The sequence below is a fragment of the Rhamphochromis longiceps genome, linkage group LG17, assembly GCF_057381845.1.
Source record: "Rhamphochromis longiceps isolate RC_006_pf linkage group LG17, R_longiceps_female_GT1.1, whole genome shotgun sequence".
In the NCBI taxonomy this organism is placed as follows: Eukaryota; Metazoa; Chordata; class Actinopteri; order Cichliformes; family Cichlidae; genus Rhamphochromis; species Rhamphochromis longiceps.
Window position 1 is genome coordinate 17939208 of NC_140573.1, and position 18747 is coordinate 17957954.

General features: G+C 39.3%; 1 protein-coding gene across 1 annotated transcript in view; it reads left to right on the forward strand.

The window, feature by feature from the left end:
* The window catches only part of arhgap39 (Rho GTPase activating protein 39), a 68256-nt gene extending 52466 nt beyond the window's left edge, over nt 1-15790 (forward strand). The window contains exons 7-11 of the mRNA XM_085386521.1: nt 4406-4479; nt 5452-5651; nt 6324-6415; nt 6572-6741; nt 11061-15790. Coding sequence (XP_085242647.1) covers nt 4406-4479; nt 5452-5651; nt 6324-6415; nt 6572-6741; nt 11061-11255 — 731 coding nt within the window. The 3' untranslated portion in view covers nt 11256-15790. The remainder of the gene's footprint in view (nt 1-4405; nt 4480-5451; nt 5652-6323; nt 6416-6571; nt 6742-11060) is intronic.
* The last annotated feature ends 2957 nt before the right edge of the window (nt 15791-18747 follow it).

The window sequence follows — 18747 nt, forward strand, 5'->3', positions numbered from 1 at the left end:
CCAGTCAGTGCAGACGCTTCTATCTACCTCGCAAGCTAATGGTGTCACGATCACTGGCGTGTGTTTTAAGGGAGGACCAGATGCAGACAGCGCAGGCAGAACTGAATTTAACAAAAGGGAGCTGGTTTATGGGGCAGATGGAAAAACATTAAAAAAGGCAATGTTGTTGCAGGGGATGTTAATAAGACATATTTAAAATCAGTACTCCCCAAATTCCACCAACATGTTAAGTGTACATGAGCAGAGGGGACAGGACAGTGGACCATGTGTAGAATAACATCAAGTGGGCCTAAAATCCGACACCCCTCCTCCACCTAGGACAATCTGACCATCTCTCTTCCCTGTCTCCACCTCCCTTAGGAAACAAACCTCTCCAAGCACCCAGGTCACTGAACCACCTAGGTTTTTCCTAACCAAAAATCTTGGATCACGAGTGAAGTACATGCTCTGATCTCGTAACTCAGCCTTCATGCTGAGGGACCGTTCTCTGTACATCACTGCCAGGGACAACCTGAGGAGGAGGAGCATCAAACGGGCCAAAGAAGGCCTGCAGGAGGAGTATAGAGGGCTTCCTCACTGACAACAACTCCCGCCAGGTGTGAAGAGGCATTCAAGCCCTCACCAGTGTTTGAGGCGGATAGTCTCTCAGCACATGCTGCCTACTGCCCTATCTCGATCTCTACCAGTTTGTTTACAGACCAAATCAGTCTACGGAGGATGACAGGAAGAATTAAGTGAGGATGCTCTTCATGGACTACAGCTCGGCATTCAACACCATCATCCCAGACATCCTTACCAACAAACTGGACCACCTCAACATCCCCCCTGCCACCTGCTCCTGGATCACAGGATTTCCTAACCAACTGGAGTTGAGACAGCGTACAGGGCGGAGCGAGAGAATTTGTCCCACTGGTGCTCAGAAAACAACCTGAAGCTCAATGTCCTTAAAACAAAAGAACTCATAATGGACTTCAGGAGGCAGTGACAGGTCCACTCCCCTGTCATTGTAAATGGAGAACAGGTGGAATCTGTCTCCACCTTCAGGTGTTATTTATTCCTGCTTTTATATTTTATTCTAGCACACTTGGTGTGAAGCACTCACAATTTCTTGTACATGTACAATGACAATAAATGACTATTCTATTCTATTCTATTGTTATTGGAGGAGATTCTATCACCAGACAGTTCCAACAGACATCTACATAACTCACAATCCAAAGAAATAATTAAATTCTATAGAATCATTTTATTTTTGGTGAAGATATTTGACTAAAACAAGTACCAAGTGGTGATTTAATACCTTTCTGCTGACTTTGACATATACATTAAAAAGGAGTCATCCACGTCATCTACAAAAAGCAGAGATGAGATTCTGTGGCCGCTACTTGGTTATACCTAGAAATACTGTCCATAAATGTTGTGAACAAAAGTGACAAAGAGCAGTCTCCCACTGTAAATTAGTCTAACAGATTGCTGGCAATAAGGGATCAAGCTTTCGCTGCGGTTGTACATGGACATGGAATGGCTCATAAGAACAGGCCAGACACCCCATACTCCTACAGCGCCCTCCACAAGCATACAAAGCACACGTAGATTGGTTGGACAAACTTCCACATATATTCACGCTGAAACATCCTTGAGAGGATAAAGAGCTGGCCCATGGTTCCACTACTAGGATGGAAACTGCATTGTTGTCCTGGATCTGGGGTTGTTCTAACAGACATATTGTCCTTTCCAATACCCTGGCCTAGTTGAAGCACATCCTCCAATCCGCTTTCTTAAAGATGGCATTCACCATCCCAGTCTTAAAATCCTGAGACACCACTCCAGATCTCCACACAATGTTACAGAGGAGTGTCAAACATGACATTCCTACAACATCCAGAGCCTTCGGGAGTCAAGCCTTTCTCAAGGAGGCTTGTTCCAAGACATTCAATGAGGTGAGCCTGACTACATCTACCCGGTATCTCTCAACCTCATGCACTAGCTCAGGGTCCATCCCCACCAGAGAGGTGGCGTTCCATGTCTCGATTACCAGCCTCAATAGGAGGGGATTGGTCCGCCAAGGCCTCCACTCTTGGCTGCCGCTATGATGCCCCCTGTGAGTGACAGGCCTACGGGATGTTGGGCCCATGTCGTCTCTTTGGGATGCGTCCAGCTGGGTCCCATGAACAGTATAGAGTAACTTTGGCCAACTGTTTTTGATTTAGAGTTACAGAAATAAAATTGAGTTGAATTAAGTAGTCATTGTGTTTTTACATGTCTATATCCACAAATGGTTTCCATAATGTTTACCAAATATCCAAGGAAATACAGTGTACAAGCCTAAAACTGAATATGTAAAATTCTATGTAGTATGAAAGTGAATCATTTGGTATAACCACTTTTATTCTGCAACACAACATGAACTCATTTGGTCAAGCATTCTTCTAATCTCTATTAGTAGTCCTCATAAATTGTTCTGCACGATTCTTTAAGGATATTCTAAAGTTCCTCTTTGGATGTAGACTGCCTTTTGTTTTGTTCTCCGTCCAGATGATTCAACAGTGCTTCAATAATGTTGTCCAAGCTCTGGTTGCAACTTTTGTCAAAGAGCTAGTGAGATCTAGCCTCTGCATGAGTTCAGCACTATTGTGAGGGATATACCATAATGTCCCATCATCAAGTGCCAATTTGTCTACAGCCACTTGCTATGCAAACCCTTTGAATCCTTTTATCTCCAAGTCCGTGTGCTATGGTCGGAATAAAGGATCTTTCTTAACCTTCCTCTTTTGTCTGATCATTTCCTAAAAATGTTTAAATGTACAATAATGAATTACACAGAGGTGGTGTGGGAGCCAAGTTAATATAGTACATATATTTCAGTATTTATATTTACTGTCAAACTTATTTTGTGTAATTAGTTATTTAATAAGTAAATTCATGGGTAATGAAAGTTATTTTATTGCATTCGTGTTGGCTTGGTTAAGTAAAACTGTGAATACCTTTGGTTTAAAAGTCCCGTGGAAATTTTTTCCTCTTCAGATGAACGTAGACGAGTGAAGCAATAGCTTTACATTTTCACTACATGCGGCTCTGGATACCTTTGGAAAAATATTCATAACCATCTCACAGACAAACATTATGTACTTTCAATTTGTTAATATGTTTTACTCTTTTTTTAAACTCAGTGGTTCCAGTGCCTTTGGTACATTTACCCCTAACAGTGACTCAATCTCTGACTCGATTTCTAGAAGGGGAATGTGTCTTAAATGAAGCCAAATATCCTTCTGATGTGGAATGTTTTCCTTATTTACAGGCATGGTTCCAGGTTTTCTCCACTGGTGTATAATGGCTGTCACCGTGGCTCACTGGAGCATCACAGCTTTAGAAATAGCTTTATAACCTTTTCCAGTCTTGTTTCTCAGGTGTTTCTTTAGATTGTGGCGTGATGTCTGGCTTTTTGAGATCTTTCAGTCTGCCGCACTTTGTCAGACAGGATCTATTTAGGTGTTTTCTTGATTTAACAGCTCTGCCAGTAATCAGGTGTGTTTAGTGAAACTGAACTCAATTACTATTTTTACACAGGACCAGTCAGGTTTGCAGAACTTTTCTCCTTTAATCAATGAAATCATCATTTAAACACTGCATTTTGTATTTACTTGGGTTATAATCTGAAACATGTAAGTGTGACAAATATGCAAAACACTAGGAAATCAGGAAGGGGGCAAACATTTTAACATTTACCGTTTCTCTAAGAAGTAAACTGTAGTCCTGAAGTACCTTAACGTCCTCTGATTTAACGAGCTCGGTTTCATTGACGATCCATTTCCAAAATGTTCCTGTAACAAAGCCTTAGCTTGAGTATAACTTCTTGTGCTATTTCCCTTGGGTGACCTCTTGTAAATTGCAACAAAATACAGACAGTCACTATGGCTGTCAGATTTACTTTCAGCACTATTTTTAAAGTCTCTCATAAACAACTGATGCTCCATCTCTCTTTTAGTCAGAGATTACAATTACTGTTGTTGTACTAAGTTTTTATTTCATTTTGCTTTTTCAAAACACAGTAATAGTTGCTGCCATTGCCTAAGCAATTATTGAAATTAGAAGTGGTTCTCCGAAGCAAATTATCATTGATGTACATATATTGAGCGCTGGCTTGAGCATTGAAGCCTTATTCACCAGCTCCACCTTGTCATCCACATATGGACACTTCCTACTTCAAATCTCAGATGGCAACAGCCAAAGCGCCATAATCAAATCTACAAAATGGTAATCCAACACCAGTGATTGACATCGTGAGATACAGAATCTCCACAGATTGGAAGAATGTTTGAGTTGTTGTCGTGCTAATGAATCAATTTAAGACAACTAAAACAGTCTCCTAATGTTGTTAATATGTTGTCTTTTTCTGTTGCTCAAGGTGTGGCCATTAGCAGTTATGCTAAATACTGCTACAGGAAACTGACAAAAGCTGCACTCACTGGAGCCAAGAAGGTACGGAGCGCCGTCTGTCCACATGTTTTTACTTCCCCTTTTCAACCTAGTCTTTATTGACACAAATGTTCATTTCAGTGATGCAGCCTGCAAAAGAAGAACATATAGACATGATATTTATGAGTATAAATATATTCATAAATATGTAGTATGTAGTTTAGTGTATTTAAATCTGTAAGCCTAGGAGAAACAATACCTGACTATTAATGAGGAAGAAATGGAAGGAGCAATTGGAAGAACTGTACATTTCAGCCAGTTTATTTAATAATCTAAAGCTCTTAAGAAGGTTTATTACACATTTTATACCCTTGATCGCTATAACCTAATGTCTAATAATTTTGGAAGGGCTATGTTATCAAGAAACAGATCAGTTTTGTGTTTAGATGAGCTCATCTGTGGTGAATATATATTTGTTTTCTGATGAGATGAGAATGAACTTATTTTTCCTCTCATCACAGCTTTTCCTGCCTCCCAGAGACCACATACTGATGTTCCAGGCAGGTCATTATAGTCTAAATATAAAGCCCACTCTTTTTTAAAATATTTAATAATATCTTCATTTATAAGCAATAATGTGTTAAATTTCCAGTTTTTACTTGGCTGAATGACCTACTTATGTATTAGAATTAAAGACAAGGGAGCATGATCCTTGACAGGTATAAGGTGTATTTCAGTGTCTGAAATGTCACTCAACAGTGAGCTGCTGACTAGGAAATAATCCAGACGAGAGTTAGAAAGTAAACTCATGCGAGAAGAAAGTATGTTCCCATGGTTGACGTGTAGAGATCGCCAAAATCCATAATCGCTCAAGTACTGTTTAACTATATTTGTGGATTTTTTTCACTGACATCTTAATACTTGATACTTTTGAATGTTCCTTTAGTACTCAAAATGCTCTCAGCTCTGCCTCAGCTGCCCTGCAGTAACTTATCTGTGTGTGTCTGTGTGTGCGTTTCTGTCACACTTTTTCAGGGTGTGCAGAAACCCTGCATAGAGGAAATCAAGCATGCCAGGAACGCCATCTTCAACCCTTCCATGTTTGGGTCCTCCCTTGAGGAGGTCATGGCACTCCAGAAGGAGCGATATCCAGACCGCCAATTGCCATGGGTACAGACTCGCCTCTCTGAAGAGGTTCTGTGTCTCAATGGAGACCAAACAGAAGGCATTTTCAGGTGAGTGAGGAAGGGAGCTAATGGGACCAAATAGATGATAGAAGACTGCACAGTATGAAAACAGATGTGAGGGGAAAAAAATGAAACAAAATAAAATTAATGCTTTACAGACATTAAATTCTGTGAAGCATTTAATGACTATTTAATGTGTCATTAGTTAGTGGAACCATGCAAAATCTTACTATAAATAATTTCTTGGTCACATGCTCTTAAAGTACATAAGTCTTGGTCAAAATGTGGAGCTTGTCATGTTGCATCATGTTGCAACCATGTTGCAACCAGGTTAAGTTTTAAGGGCTGACAAACAGTCAGTTTAAAACTCAAAGGAAAGAAGTGCAAAGTTGGGCAAGTTAATGACATATAATCTTTTAATACATACATTTGGATATCAGATTTCTCTTCTAGCCACAATTATGTGTCAGTTTTTAACATATTTTTAATGCATTTCAAAAATGATGAAGAAACATTTGTGTTTTTATAAGAGTTGCTACAAGTCTTTGTGAGCAGTTATGTGGTCAGCAGGTTGTGTGTGTTGTATCTGCTTTCTGTATGTCTGAGATGAAGCTCTTGTACATCCTTGTGTTTCTGGTTCTCACACTCTTTATGCAAAACAACTATGTAGCATAAGAAGAGGGCCGGAAGTGTAAATATCCTGTGATATTTGATCTCCAGAGTACCAGGGGACATAGATGAAGTCAATGCCCTCAAGCTGCAAGTGGATCAATGGAAAATCCCTACAGGACTGGAAGACCCACACATTCCTGGTACACATACACACTGTTGAATAGTGCTACTGAACACTGTGTCTCTGCAGCCCAGATATGATCCGCCTGCAGTAGTATGAGATGTTCAAATGACTTTCATTCCTGAATAAGTGCTTTCTTAGAAGTCTCACTTGGTGTCCTCTTCTGTATCTGCAGCCTCTCTGCTGAAACTTTGGTACAGGGAGCTCGAAGAACCGCTTATCCCTCACGAGTTTTATGAGGAGTGTATCACTCACTATGACAACCCAGAAGCAGCTGTCGGTGTGGTGCTGGGCCTGCCACATATCAACAAACTGGTGCTCTGCTATCTCATTCGATTCCTACAGGTAACACAAATATGCACAGGTTAGCACAGCTTGTCTAAGGAGCTGGAAAGAAAGCGAGTGGACTTTTTAACATTTCTTGAACACATTCCACCTCTCATCGAAGAGGCTTCTTAATTTCTAAAACCAAATGGTGGAAAATCCCAGGGATTTAAACCTAGTGGGGACTGTCCCTTAACCTGACTTACTATTAATCATGCACATCTGCCAGTGTGTGAAAAAAGGTATGGGTCATTACACTGGTTTCAGGTGAAACCAGTGTGAGACTTTGCCTCACCCTGTCATGTGACCTGTTGAGATCACCTCATGCAACATGAGTTTAGGCACCTGGGAAGGGATCTCGAGACTGAATTGTAGGGGGCTGACAGCTGATGGCATAAACCACCCACTCTGTTCAAAGGTGGTCATTCACAGTGGACATATATGGCCTATTTTTCTTCTATGTCAAAACATCAGTCTTCTCCATCCAAAATTTGAACCTTTGCATCATCCCAAGACTGACCTTTTTACTTAGAGCAGGTCATCTGCTAATTGTAAAGTTGGTGGTTCGATCCCAGGCTGCTCCAGTCAAAGTGCCAAATATGCTTGGGTAAGATACTAACCCCAAGTTCTTCTCTGATGCATACATCAGAGTATGAATGTGTGTAAATAGTAGATAGAAAACACTTAGATAGAACAAGCATAGCAAAAAGTGCTTGTATGAATGGGTGAATGAGGCAAGTTGTGTAACAACCAGTCCGTTTACCGTTTACCATTTTCCAGATGTACAGCTGAAGTGGGATTTATAGTCCTGTCCGTCCCGTACACGTTTCGTTCTGGCAGATAGAAGAGAAAGGTGTTTTAAAAGGGTTACAAATATGTACAGTATGGTCCACAAACATAAATGAAGATTTATGAACGCGTGCAGTGATTTGTGTTTAACTTTTGAAGACTCACAAGCATGTGCTTCAATTCAGACTCAAATACAAAGCAATTTGACCACATATGAAACCATTTTAAAAATATGTATGCCCAAACCTGAATAAATACTGGTCATTTATACACAACTTGCCTCAAAAGGGTTGCAAATGTGTACGATATGATCCACAAGCGTAAACTAAGATTTACAAATGGTTATCTGCACAGACATTTGTGCGCACAGAAAGGTTTTTGGATGGTAAAATTATCAGATTTGTAAAGCTGAGCTTGATAAGTTGTGCTTGACGTACCTGGCTGTCTTTGGTTGTGAAGTCTTTCTGTTTTAGTCTGGGCATTAATTGAAAGTAGTAAGTTTTGGTTTGGAGTGTTGGAATTTCTGGAGTTGTCTTTCTTTCTCTTTCGTGTGTTGTGCCAACTGTGCCTTGTCCACAAACCTCTTATGAAATGGGAGAAGGTAGAAGTTTTGTGAGTTCCTGCAGGGTCAGGTTGATCTCACTTTGGAGTGCTCTTCATACTTACTTACTTTGCTCTCTATAAGATCTGCCTCAGCTCTTGTCCCTTGACTGTAGACTCAAGGTGCAATCTCTTGGGAAGCAGTCCGGATTGCATCTCAAGTTAAAGCATGGGTGGTTTCTGTAGTCCGTATATTTGAACCCTAACTAGGATTTAAATACCTGGGACTTTATAACTGAAGCGTGAGAGGTGAAACGTCTTCAAGTAATTTAAAGAAGTTGCTTTCTTTCCAAGCTCCTTAGACTCCTTAGACTACTATGACCTGAATAGAGACATGTTAGCACAACTTATACTTCAACCCCACATCCACAAAGGTTTGGATGCTGTGTGAAATAAATAAAAACAGAATGCAATGATTTGCAAATTTTATAAACCCATATTTTATTCACAATAGAACATATAAAATATATCAAATGTTCAAACTTAGACACGTTTTTCACTTTTAATAAAGATATTAGCTAATTGTGAATGTAATGGCAGCAACACACCTCAAGAAGGTTGGCACAGGGGTAACAAAAGGTTTAAAAAGTATGTTATACTAGAAAGGATGAACATTTGCAAGTAATCAAGTTAATCATCAGTATTATGACTGGGTATAAAAAGTACCTTAGAGAGAGAGTGTTTCTTAGAAGTAAAGATGGGAGAACTACTGCCTCTGTTGTTGGATCAGCCTTTATTTGTCCTTTCTTCACAATGAAACCAAGCAATGACAAAAGTTCTGCGTGGAACTCGCACTTCTCACCTTTAACGTAGAACTTGTTCCCAAGAAGTTGTTGAAGCACTTGTCAGACAAGGCTTTCATGTTCCTGGACTGACTCTGAGAAGATCAAGATGTCACTGAGATAGGTGAAGGTGAAGTAGTTAAGGAAATCTCACAGAATGCTGTTAACAAGAGCCCCTAAACACAGAAGGGACGCTGGTGAGACTGAATGTCATTACCAGATACTTTTGGAGAAGATTGTTCTCCAAAACCATCAAGCCAACCATCTGGTTCAGAAGACGACAAATGAAACTGGTATTTGTTTTTAAATTGTGATTTTTCTCAGACCAGTGAAATAAATACAGGGATGGAGAGTTTTGTATTTCTTTTCAACCAAAAAGAAACACCAAATGGTGAAGAAGAGGGACGGATGATTCCAGGTGCGAGAGAGTCAGAGATATAAAATTTTAAACATTAAATAAAAAAATATTCATAACCATCTTACTGATGTAACATTATGTCCAGCTACTTTCGGTACCATTGATATGTATTTAGACTCTTTCTCCTCTTGATCTTTCTGAATTAACTTCAGTCATTACTTCCTCCTAACCATCAATGAGTCTTTTAGACCTCATTCCCACAAGACTGCTCAAAGAAGTCCTACCATTAATTATTGTTTCAGTCTTAAATATGATCATATACACTACTGGTAAAAGGTTTCCAGGTTTCTAGGTTTTAATTAAAAAATTATGGAGTTTAATGTCTCATTGCACTCTGAAATGAAAGCATCGTACAAATAAGCAGTTGGAGTTAAAAAAGAAATCAATTTATAAACCAAAATGTTTTTTAAACTTCTGACTCATCAAAGTTGCCACCTTTGGCAGATGTAACAGCTAAAAACACCCGTGGCGTTCTGTCTACAATAGAAATCAAATATTCTTCGGAAGCTTCTTCCCTATCTGTTGTAGAAGTTCCCATAAATGTTGGCAGTTGTAGCGTGCTTTGCTTTCACTCTTCTGTCCAGTTCATCCCAAATCATCTTGATGGGGTTTAAGTCTGGAGGCTGTGCTGGCTGCTCCATGTTTTCAAGCTTACCATCTTGTTCTTTTTTGCTGAGGTAGTTCTGGACTTATGTTCTGGGTTGTCTAAGGAGCTTGGAAAGAAAAGCGTCTGAACTTCTTTAAGTTTCTTGAAGACGTTTCACCTCTCTCATCCGAGAAACTTCTTCACTTCTAACATCTGTGACCTGGAAGTCCCAAGGTCAAAATGGGACACGCCCTCCTTCACAACATCTGTCATCCTACCACCTACCATCCCCACCGTACATGCCCCTCCCTAGTCCTGGTTATGAATAAATAAAGCACCGTGAGGCAACTGTTGTTGTGATTTGCTGCCAAATAAATAAAGTTGAATTGAACTGAACGTGACTGGATATTAAAACAGCATCTGAGAGCGGGTGAGTTATAAAGAAGAATGTATGTAGAGCAGATAAAAGACTGATAATGTTAATGATTCTTAGTGTAAACCTGCAAAGAACTTTGCTATTTCATCATCTACTTTTGAGTATTTGTGTTGCAACAGGTATAATCCAGAAACGGTGTGTTCTGCCTGGGCCCAAGCTTATTTGAGATGGACTGAGTGGAAAACTGTTCTCTAACGACTGTTCTGTGATTGTGGAAATCACTGAGACAAGAACAACCATTTATAAAGAGTGCACATTTCAAGTTTTTCTGAATGATATATAATGATGTATAACAGTTTTGAGTAACATATCTGATATTTGGTTATCTTAATACCAATCCACACTAAACTGATCTATTACCACTGAAAATGTGTTGTGAATTTTGGCAGAAACTACAACAAAGGAGACTATGGAAAACTATGAATACTATGACATTTTATTTAAAGAATCTGAAAACATTTGGCTTTTAAAATTACAGCAGTTGGTCTCAACAGTTCTGAAAAGCTGAGAACTGTTGTTAAAACAAAAAAGCTGCAGCACAATGGGAGTCACATTTACATAGTGTTGCCAAATTAAATGACCATGATCAGATATGAGCTTTAGAGAAACACAAAACATAATCTTTTTCCAGCACTGTAATATTATGCCTGCCAGATCATCACAGTATGCTTAAGACCTTGAAATGTTATTGCATTTATTAGATAGAGATCTTTCCTTGTGTTTGTCTAGGTATTTGCCCAGCCTGCTAATGTGGCCATCACCAAAATGGATGTGAACAACCTGGCCATGGTTATGGCTCCCAACTGTCTGCGCTGCCAGTCTGATGATCCTAGGGTCATCTTTGAAAATACTCGCAAGGAGATGTCCTTTATCCGGGTGCTCATCCAGCGGCTAGACACCAGTTTCATGGATGGAATCCTATAACCCCCAGCTGCACACAGTCATCCTCCATACTCACTCACTCCTGCTTCCTCCGCACTCCCTTTAACTTGCTCCATCACATTTCAGTACTGTCCAGCACAAGAACATCGAAATACACATTTTATTGCTGCTGGATGCTTAATCTCCAATGTGTTTACTTTCCTAAAAGCATCAGAAAACTGCCTTGATTTGAATATGTCCATTCAGCATTTTCAGATGAAACTGCTATTTTTCTGTTTCTCCAGGCGTAGTTAACACTTGTGTTTTATATTAGCGTTACAAGGTTTTCACATGACAATACAGTGTGTGCCTTCACATACATTTCTACAGTATACACTTAGGGTAGAGGAATAGGAGGGATTTAGGAAAGATCTCAATTCATTAGATTCAAAGGTTCATTTTAGTTCTTGGAGTTCTGACCTCAAAGGTTGACTCCTTGTTGCTTATTACATAATGTTCCTTTGTGTTTTCCTACTTCAGCGTACACCAGTGTCCCAGAGGATTCCACTTTCTGCAATCTTCAGTACTGTCCAAACAGTTATAGAGCAGTAAAAATCATCGGCACAGGGATCGGGTCAAGTTATGGCAGCTGAAAACATTTTGAATTTTTGTTTGCTGCCAGTGAGAACAAAGCTGCTGTTCAAACACACTGCGTGCTGCATTGTGTGTGACTGCAACAATCAAACACAGATCAATTTCATTTTATTTATGTAGCACCAAATCACAACAATAGTCGCCTCAAGGCACTGTATACTGTCAGGTAAAGACCCTACAATGATAGACAGAAATTCCCAACAATCAGGCTACCCCCTAAGAGCAAGCACTTAATGACAGTGGGAAGAAAAATCTCTTTGAGGAGGAAGAACCCTCTGGTAGAAGGAACAGCCATCTGTAGCTGGTTGGGAGTAAAGGGAAAAAACAGAGCTGAGTGAGCGATAACAAAAGACGCTGTGGAAGAAAGACAGGGTTTAATAACAAGTAATAATTAAACATGATTTAAACACCTGTCGTTTTAAAGAAAAAGATAATGTGACAACCTTTCTGACTAATTAGACAATTTGTGAAGAGAGCATGAACACTAGCTCACAGACTCCTTGTTTTTTTGGATGTGACTGCTCTGATCACTATAATTGTTAGTACGTGCTACACATGAGGTCTGAATTGAACAAAACATTTTGTATGCCGCATTATGAAAAAAAGTTGGCTGTTTATGTGGCTCACTGTTGAGAAATGTTAACATAACAAGTTACTTCCAACATGCAGATCTTGAAAAGTCTGGAATTAAAGAACTAAAGGTCAGACCAGGTAAGATGAGTGACAGTACAGGAGAATACTTTTTCAGGAGACAACTATTTCATCTTCTGCAATACTTTATCACAAACTAGACTCTGAATGACGCATAGAAAGCCCTGAATCTGTTTAAAAAGGGTTATTAAAGTGGAGTTTCCACATTTGAACAAAGTGAAAATGGTTAAAAGAAATCTTGCACACTAAAAGCTCAATCTCCTCATATACAGTCCTCTAAAAAAATTAAAGGGATGCTTTTGAATCAGAGTATAGCATCAAGTCAACCAACTTCTGTGACAGTGAGCTGGTCAGATTAAGTAGCAGAGAAGGTTGTATCAATTGTTTTGATGTTACTTCAATTAACATTTCATTAAATCTAGGTGCACTAGAGGAGCGTCTGTGAGAAAAAACCCAAAACAGGAATGGCTTTGCAGGTGAATGACATTTTTTCCCCTCCTTGTCTTTTCTGACTGTTTATATCCACTAGTTTTGCATTTGGTTAAGGTCATTGTCACTATTGGTGACAATGGCAATGCCTGCATCTTTTAGAGGCTGCACAGGTAGTCCAACTCCACCAACATGGCACATCAATACGTGCCATTGCCAGAAAATTTGCCATGTCTGGAGGTTCCAGGAGACAAGTACTTACTCCAGGAGATCCACCAGTAGGACAACTCAAAGCCCTACAAAATGACCTCTAGCAGGCCACTGGTGGGAATGTCTCTGACCAAACAGTCAGAAATAGATTTCATGAGGATGGCTGACGTCCTCTAGTGGGCCCTATGGTCACTGCCTGGCACCAGGGAGTCCGATTGGCATTTGCCATTGAATACCAGAATTTGCAAGTCCACCACTAGCACATGTTACAGATATGAAAGGGTCTGGAGAAGCCATGGAGAACCTGTAATATTGTTCATCATGACCAGTTTGGTGGTGAGTGGTGACTGTCTGCAAATGCATATCCTTGGACGGACACAGGGACCTCTACAGGCTAGGCAACAGAACCCTGACTGCCATTAGGTATCGGGAGGAAAGCCTTGGAACGATTGTCAGACCCTACGCTGGTGGAGTGGGTCCTGGTTTCCTCCCCAGTTGTTGGTGGGTGAAGGATAGAACGCCTCTGGGACATTATGTTTCAGTCCACACAAAACAGGAGCCCATTGATGCTCTGGTCCAGATCTGGACGGAGATCCTCCAGGACACTATCGGTCTTCTCTTTAGGAGCATGCCTCAATGGTGTTAAGGGGGCCATGGGGCCATACAAACTATTAAAATACTGCAGCATTTTGAGTTGCGGCAATGAAATTTCTGCGAAATGGACTAACCTGCTGCATCATTTTTTAAACTCTGATTTCGGGGCATCTTTGAATTCGGCCTTCTATATGTTGACAATTTTTATTTCCCTCAAATGATGTGGCATTCTTCAATTCCTACCATTACCAAGTCCATATTAAAATAAATACCCAACATGACTTTTTTCCCCACTGAGTTGACTTGATGTGGTTTCAAAGTGTACCTTTAATTTTTTTAAGCAGTGTATGGATCACTGTATATTACAGACACTAGGTTCAGTGTCACTACTGATAGCATGAGGCGATTCCACCCTGAGCACACATAAGCTCGACTTCTGGTCTGGTCAGTACATGGATGAGAGCCCACCTTGGACACCTTGTAGTTGTGGCAGCTGTGTGTCAGGTGGTAGAGTTGTGTCTATCTGAAAGATTGGTGGATACATCTCTGGCTCCTCCTGTGCATGTCTCAAATAATATTGAACACTGAGTTGCCCGGTATCTGACTGAGAGAACTCACATTTGAGAAATTCTGCATTGTGAAACATTTGCATAAATGTCCAGTGCAGAAAAATAAATCTAAATGTGTATATCTTTTTGTATTCTTTCCACTATTCTGAAAGAAGACATACTATGAAACCAAAATAACACAAAAACACTAACGGTAGTGTCTCGCCTTAAGCAGGTATTTGTGTAACTGGGAGAATATTTTAATTCTTCCTGTATCAACGATGGCTATGTTATCACCATACAATTACAGTAAAACTTGTACACAGTTATAGTGCGAGCAAAATAGTAACCTTCAGTGGTTTCTGGTGTGGAAAAAATGTAAATGACCTTGCACTCTGGAAATTTTGATGAAACGCTCATGTCCTTTCACTCTGCCATAGAATTTGGTGCTGTTCAGTTAGTCCTGAGCCATCTATGAGCAACACATCCAGGAAAGCAGCTGATAGCAGCACTGCCAATAATGCTGTCAAACACAGCCCTGCAGCCCATACCTCTTGACAGGGAAGTGAGAAGTGACAGCTCTTCCATAATACTCCCATCCCAGAGAAAAAGTCCTCATCCACCACCACCTTAGGTCCACTAGTCCTTTCTACACACTGATGACATGTGGATGTGTCTGTCTCCATGCATGTTTGTCCTTCTGTCCATAATTGTTTACAGATTGTAGCCATCTGTACTCTTTGTGCTCTTTGTCTATGAGCAAGTACTGTTGTTACTTGTGTTTGCGATTTGTTTTAATATGTAACAGAATTTCTTTTTTTATTTTTTAACACATTCTTTTATATGATTTAATTTATTTTGTATTTATTTAAGGATATTTGCTTAATGCCTCCCGAAGATGAGCGCTTGTGTTATTGCACAAGTGTGTCTGCGTATCTTTTCACACATGGTGATGTTTGACTGTGAATCTCAATTTGGATGTGTTTCTTTCCATAATACAGCTGAAAGTCATAGTGTGTCTATACAGCTCACTGACTCAGAAATACACACTCCACATAGATCAAATGTACACTGTCACTGTACATACTATGTAAAAAGAAGTATGTACAGAAAAACAGATAAAAAGGCACCATATGTAATAGAGATTGTTGTGAAAGGACCAGGGTGGGTGAGATTTTTTCAGTTTTATTTAAGTCTAATTAAAGTGTACCTTTTGTTACATTAATCAAAGTGGCAATTTTAACTCATTTCCTCTAACATCCACAGGTTTCTACCTACCACCTGTTAAAAAACAGAAAGTGTTTTAAAGCCCAGAGAAGTCATTTGTCTAGAGAAGGATATTAACTTTTAAGACAGCGGCTGGTGCCTATCCTGGCTCTCACAGGGTGAGAGGCACACCATGGACAGGTCACCATTTGCAGGGCTAGCTGCACAATTTCTAAGTAAAGCTTACTTAAATGTACTGTCAGTCAACTATTAATTCAAGCTAAACATGTTTTGTTTTGTTTTGTTTTTTTAAATAAAAATTCATTTCCCCTTCTTCCAAATAAGGAAGCTTGAGGCATGAGCATGATTGGGGAAACTACCTCTGAATTATGGAAAATATACAGTCACAATAAAAAGACAGTATACCCTCCTTAAATTATAAGGTTTTACATGTCAGGGCATAATAAAAGATTCTGGTCCTTAGCATTTCTTAATTAGTAAAGGGCATCCGAGGGTGTCTAATTCGTTAGATCATTACAATATATGAAATGCATCATAATTTCTGTATGCGCTGTTTTCCATTTTGGCTTATTTTCTGTAAGGTAATAATAATAATAATAACTTTATTTATAAAGCGCTTTCAAACAAAGTGCTGTACAACTATTTGAAACTAAAAAGATAAAAAATAAATAAAAACAATACATAGCAATACAGGTAAAAGACACAATACAAGTTAAAAACAGTAAAAATTTAAAACTGAAAGCCATAGAATTAAGACTTGTAAGATAGGGTGAACAAATGTGTCTTCAGCTTAGTTTTAAAAACCGGAAACAGAGCATGCCTGCCTAATATCTTGAGGGAGGGTGTTCCACAGAAACGGGGCACCAAAAGAAAAAGCACGCTCTCCAATAGTCTTTTTTTCTGGCTCTAGGAACCTTTAGAAGGCCAGAGTCCTGAGATCGGAGAGCACGGGATGGAACGTAAAGATGTAAAAGGTCGGAGAGGTATGAAGGTGCCAGTCTGTTTAAAGCCTTGTAGGTGAGCAGCAGGACCTTAAAATCTGCTCGAACCTGACAAGGTAGCCAATGAAGAGAGTTCAGTACAGGGCTAATGTGCTCAAATTTCCCAGTTCTTGTTAAAATGCGAGCAGCTGCATTTTGTACCATCTGTAGACCTCTAAAACTTTTCTTTGGTAGCCCAGAAAGAAGAGCATTACAATAATCAATGCGTGAGGACACAAATGCATGGACAAGAACCTCTGCAGTGTCGCTTGACAAAACTTGTCTGATTCTGGTGATGTTCCTCAAATGATAAAAGGCGGTCTTTGTTATCTCTTTTACATGAGACTCGAAAGAGAGCACCATGTCGAACCACACGCCCAAGTTTTTTACCTTGTCCCTACAAAAAAAACAACAACTTGGTAGCAGCTCATCAGCACATTTGACCAACCCTATAAAAGTCTTGGCATTGTGTTAACACAATTGAAAGGAGGAAAGTAATCAGCAATTATCTTAAAGCAACTGGTTGACTGCTGAAGCATCACTGGGCAAGATGGTGAACCCCAAGATGACCAGGATACATCCACCACAGTGTGTGTGAATGTTTGAAAGTGCTTAGGCATGATTTGTCGTAGAAAGTGCTTTGAATGTATTTAAAAAACACTAAGTACCAGCCCATTTGCTCTCTCTCAAAATAACATGGCAGCATTGCCTAGCTTTTAAAAACCGTATCTGAATGCACAGTGCCACACATGGAGACACAACAAACACCAAGGGGTGATCATTGGGTTTGTTGAGCAGTCACTGAGTCTACCATGAACACCTTTATATACCAACTATTTCTTGAGTGAAATGTGAGGTTAAATCTGTCCAACAGCTAAAACTTAGTCAGACTTCAGTTATGCAACAATGAAAATGACCCCAAGCACACCAGTAGGTCAACAACAGACTTTGAAATGCTACGGCATGAAGATGAGAGTTGAATGCCCACAAAGCGCAATGAACGGGGAAAAAATTAACTGACAAAATGTAAAAATTGTGGAGGAATTTTTACTCCACTCTAGTCATACAGAAAATGATTACTTCAAATTATTGCTGATAAAAGCTCTAAAATTATGCAGTCTACCTAATTTTTCTACTCACCGCGTCTGCAGTTTATTTTTTGGGGGGTGAATATATAATTACACAGTGAATGTGTTGTTCATCTGATGTTGCATTTAACTAATTTTAAGAAAACCAGGTAAGAACTACCTGATGTTTTATTCTGTCTTGATATGTAAACCTAAGAACTGACAGAGGGTGTGCTTTATTAATCAGGACTTGTAAACAGGAGTTGACTCAAAGTGCTGTGGTATGTTTGAAATGAAGTGTCTTTGGATCTAGGAAAAAATAGTTTGAAGTATTACAAGACTTTATGTATTATTATTATTATTATTATTATATTACAAAGAATTTCCGAATTTTTCTGTTTCCCAGTAAAGAATTCTCTCATTAATTATGCAACAATATCCAACAGATAAAGTACAGCGAAGTTTTTCAGTCTGAAATAAGACGTGGTGTGTAAACAAACAAACCAAAATCTCAAAATGCACTAATTCATTAAAAACACATTTGTGGTTTGTAATCTACTTGTATGTTTTTTGTCATTGAGAAATGAAAGCATAAGAAACCAGCTTAGCTGAAGTTGTTTCTTGATGACACAGTGAGATGAAGTTCCTCATTCGAGCTCTAAAGACTCCTAACTTATAACAAAACTCAGCTAAACCTTTGAGGGGAAAAAAAACAATTAAAATAGACAGTAAAAGTAGTGAGCTAGTGCTCCCCATCCAGGTCAGATGTCACAACACTGACACTTCTCACATGTGACCAGTGAACTCTTAAATGTTTTTAAGAGTTAAAGTTGTCAGACGTTGAAATCATAGACAAAACTTAAACTTGTTTCCCACGACAGCTATTTTTTGTGTGTATGTATGAACACAACCAAATGTTTGATTTCTTTTGAGACCACTTAGTAGGTGAAAATCCTCACGGAGGACCAGACTCATGTTGTGTGTTTGTATTAAATGGAAAAGATGGTTGTAGATCGACCCAGTAAATCAACCAGTGAGCATGCAGAAGTAGGGTCTTAACTGTCTTGAATTTACAAGACATTAGAAAAACAAGCTGAATTACATTAAATACATGTTTTAGTATTTAGATCTAAAAATCCAATAATAAGAGGAAGCTCGTTTTAATCCATTTTTTCTGACTGCTTTCAGAAAACTG